General features: G+C 41.8%; 1 protein-coding gene across 2 annotated transcripts in view; it reads right to left on the bottom strand.

Moving 5' to 3' along the window:
• The window catches only part of FEZ2 (fasciculation and elongation protein zeta 2), a 22,710-nt gene extending 19,810 nt beyond the window's left edge, over positions 1-2,900 (bottom strand). Inside the window, exons 1-2 of one of the 2 annotated variants that reach the window (XM_026051195.1) lie at positions 2,805-2,900; positions 1,412-1,520 (exon numbers count right to left, since the gene is read on the bottom strand). In XM_026051195.1, the coding sequence (XP_025906980.1) occupies positions 1,412-1,483 (72 nt within the window). In that variant the 5' untranslated portion in view covers positions 1,484-1,520; positions 2,805-2,900. The remainder of the gene's footprint in view (positions 1-1,411; positions 1,521-2,804) is intronic. The other variant, XM_026051193.1, reaches the window with a different exon arrangement.
• Positions 2,901-2,974: the final 74 nt, after the last annotated feature.

The following is a 2,974-nucleotide window of genomic DNA, read 5'->3' as shown; positions in this document are numbered from 1 at the left end:
TTCAAATGCATCAAGGAAATGCTGCTTAGTTGTTAGCATTCATTGTAGAGAAAGCTAAAATGAGCTACTAGATGGACCATATGTGCTGCCACATACCCAGAAACACTGCTGAAGCACAGAACAGAAAAAAATTGTGTTGAATGCTTCCAAACAGATGGGCTTTGCACATCAAAAGGCACACCAGGTGGAGTGAAAGCTAAAGAAACTTGAGATATATTTAATCCATTAATTGATTTTCCTCTGCTGGCAACACACCTAGATTCTTACTAATCCARCAACACCACATTTTTATGCCATCCATTGATGGCTGTCTGTAAACAGCTTACAAAAAAAATCTATTAATTCAAACACCTTTTCAATAAATTTCTTGATAAGCATCTAGATATGATATCAGTTTTCTGGTTCATCTTTTCAGCCACAGGACAAGGACACAAGGGAGTTGTAAGTTTTTGTATTAATGTAAGGCTTGAATTACTCTAAATCCACTTATAAAACATGAACAAACGATTAATAAAAGACAGAACATATAAAAGTCAAATTTAAGAGAAAATCATCAGACCCAAACAAAGAAAGAGTTCCAGACTGTAGTTTGTGTCCTACAGAACAGATTTTTTTTTTTCAGGTATCCTTTTCGGCAGAACAATCTTTGYTTCTGTCATAGTAAAAAAAAGTAGCTGTGGATGACTTATGGAYGGCAAAAGTCAGAGCATTCTTTTATTCTCAGGTTTCACATATGGACACATTTTTAGAATACAGACAAAGTTCAGCATGTTTGAAAGAAACAACCCATTTACTCAGAGGACTTTGGGTAACAAAATTCCTCCTAGCTTTCCTTCCTAAGTGTTTTAATTCACATTAGAGGAGATCAGAGGATAACCATTTCTTTAAGCTTCTGTGAAACTTTTCATTCTCTGTTTGCTCTCCAGACAACTATCTTGCTTGTTAAATACGGGGGGAAAAAAAAAAAAAAAAAAAGGAACTATTGCACTTGTACTGTCTCCTGGGACTCCGTGCCTGCAAATTAATTCTCTTTAGCTTCTATCTGACTGTAGAACACAGAAGTCATCCACACTGGACCTACTAAATAAGAACATTCCTTCCTCTTTCTCCCCCACTTTAACATACTTCAGTATGAAAAGACAGGAGAAAGCTTTTATGCAAAACACTTCTACAGTTCACAACTCTGTCTATTGTGCTCTGCTCTCGTGAACATTGGTTTATCCAATCATCTAAATTAATCTTGTGTTATTTCAGATTGAAAAAAAAAGTATCAATGGCCTCTCAAAACTAATTCCAAGCACTAAMAGTATTTTCAGCCATTTAAGACCAAAACTATTTTATACAAACTGCTTTATCTCCCTGCTAAGCATAAAAAAGGCCCAAAGTGGCATTTTTTGTAGTCAGAACTTACCCCTTTTTCTGAAAGATTCAGTGTTGGCAAGTGCAAAGCCCTGGTGTGGGAAGATTTCCAGTCAACTGGCATTACATTACCATAATTATCAGTTAAAGCATTCCAAATCCTGCAGAGAAGAATAAAGGAACAAAAATGCAGATCTTAAAATGAATAGCAACTGATCAGCAGTTAGCATATTTTTAATGACTATATATTTCTATCAACAATTATTTTTCCTCCCTAAATATTCATCTACAAGTTACTGACAATATTTTAATAACATTCTAAAGTCTAATAGAAAATTGTTTTGAAATGCAAGATATTTTTAAATCTAAAACTTACGCACAGCAGTGAAATAAAAGAGTAGGCTAAAAAGACAGCTTCATTRCAAACTGAACAACCATACTCAGAATCCTATTTGCAAGTGCATGAGCTCTTCCTCTGACAACATTTGAGTCAAGCTATAAACTCTTTCCCCAGTATTTCTGTTGTCCTTTGGTACCTTAAAAAACAGGAATTAGAAGAGGCCAAGCATCAACTTCAAAGCCAAACTTTGTTTTTGACAGCTTAGCTGCTTCTATAAAAGCAGTTCAAAAGTAAGTTTTTCAATTTACTTTGGAAGACMGAGCGCTACCCCAGAATACCCAAATTAAGGTACTCAGAATAACAAGCAGCTCTGTCTTTAACTCTTGTTTACAGCTGAACCTAAACATGCTCACACCGCACAGCAAACACTGGGCTTTGATACACTGCTCTGTTCCGAAATATGGTTTCAGATTTTGAGACAGAGGAGCCCTATCAGCCRGTTGCCTCAAGTCTGCGGAGCTGATGCCTGTCTGGAGCAGTTGCCTAGCTAGGTTTGCAGGTCAGGGGAATGGCCCTGGCAGAGGCTCTACAATCACCTTATTTCATGGTTCTTTGTACTTATCTCACTCTTTATAACACAGACTCTTTTGCAAAGTGTGGTATTTCATATATTTTACCCTAGGAAAAATAATTTAAAAATCTGGTATACACAGTATACACCAAGGCTAAAGGAAAAAAACATGCTGCATTTTTCTTAAAGAAAAAAAGCTGTCAGCGAGATTTCCAGTTATAAAATAAYGTTAGAAGACAACCCCCACAAAATCAGCATAGCTCAGAAAGGCTCTGCCACTCAGCGAACAAGACAGATATCGGGGCGCAGCTCCCCCCAAGTCCTTCCTCCGCCTCTCAGCTGTGCAACTCCAGGCAGGCGCTGCACCGCCGCGTCTGCGAGCAGGAAACACCGCCCTCGCTGCCCGTTTCGCGCCCCGGGACACCTCCCGTTCCTCACCCACGGGGAGGAGAACCCGCAGGCCCGCGGGCAGCGCCCTCACACGGCSGGGGCCGCCCCGCAACGGCCCCGCAACGGCCGTTACTCGTCACTCACTCGTCGTCCTGCAGGGCGCTCTGCTCCGTGAGGGGCCGCGGCGCGACGCGGTTCTCGCCGCCGCCGCGGGCCTGCGGGGGCTCGAAGCACAGGGACAACTTGGCCGCCAGGTCGCCCCCAGCCCAGCCGCCCTTGTCGCGCGCCGCCTCGGCGCCGCCGCCGCCGCCGCC

This window comes from Nothoprocta perdicaria, unplaced genomic scaffold (assembly GCF_003342845.1).
Source record: "Nothoprocta perdicaria isolate Ctin4 unplaced genomic scaffold, notPer1 scaffold_73, whole genome shotgun sequence".
Classification (NCBI taxonomy): Eukaryota; Metazoa; Chordata; class Aves; order Tinamiformes; family Tinamidae; genus Nothoprocta; species Nothoprocta perdicaria.
Note: the sequence above shows the minus strand (reverse complement) of the source record. Positions and strands in the feature narration are given on the sequence as shown.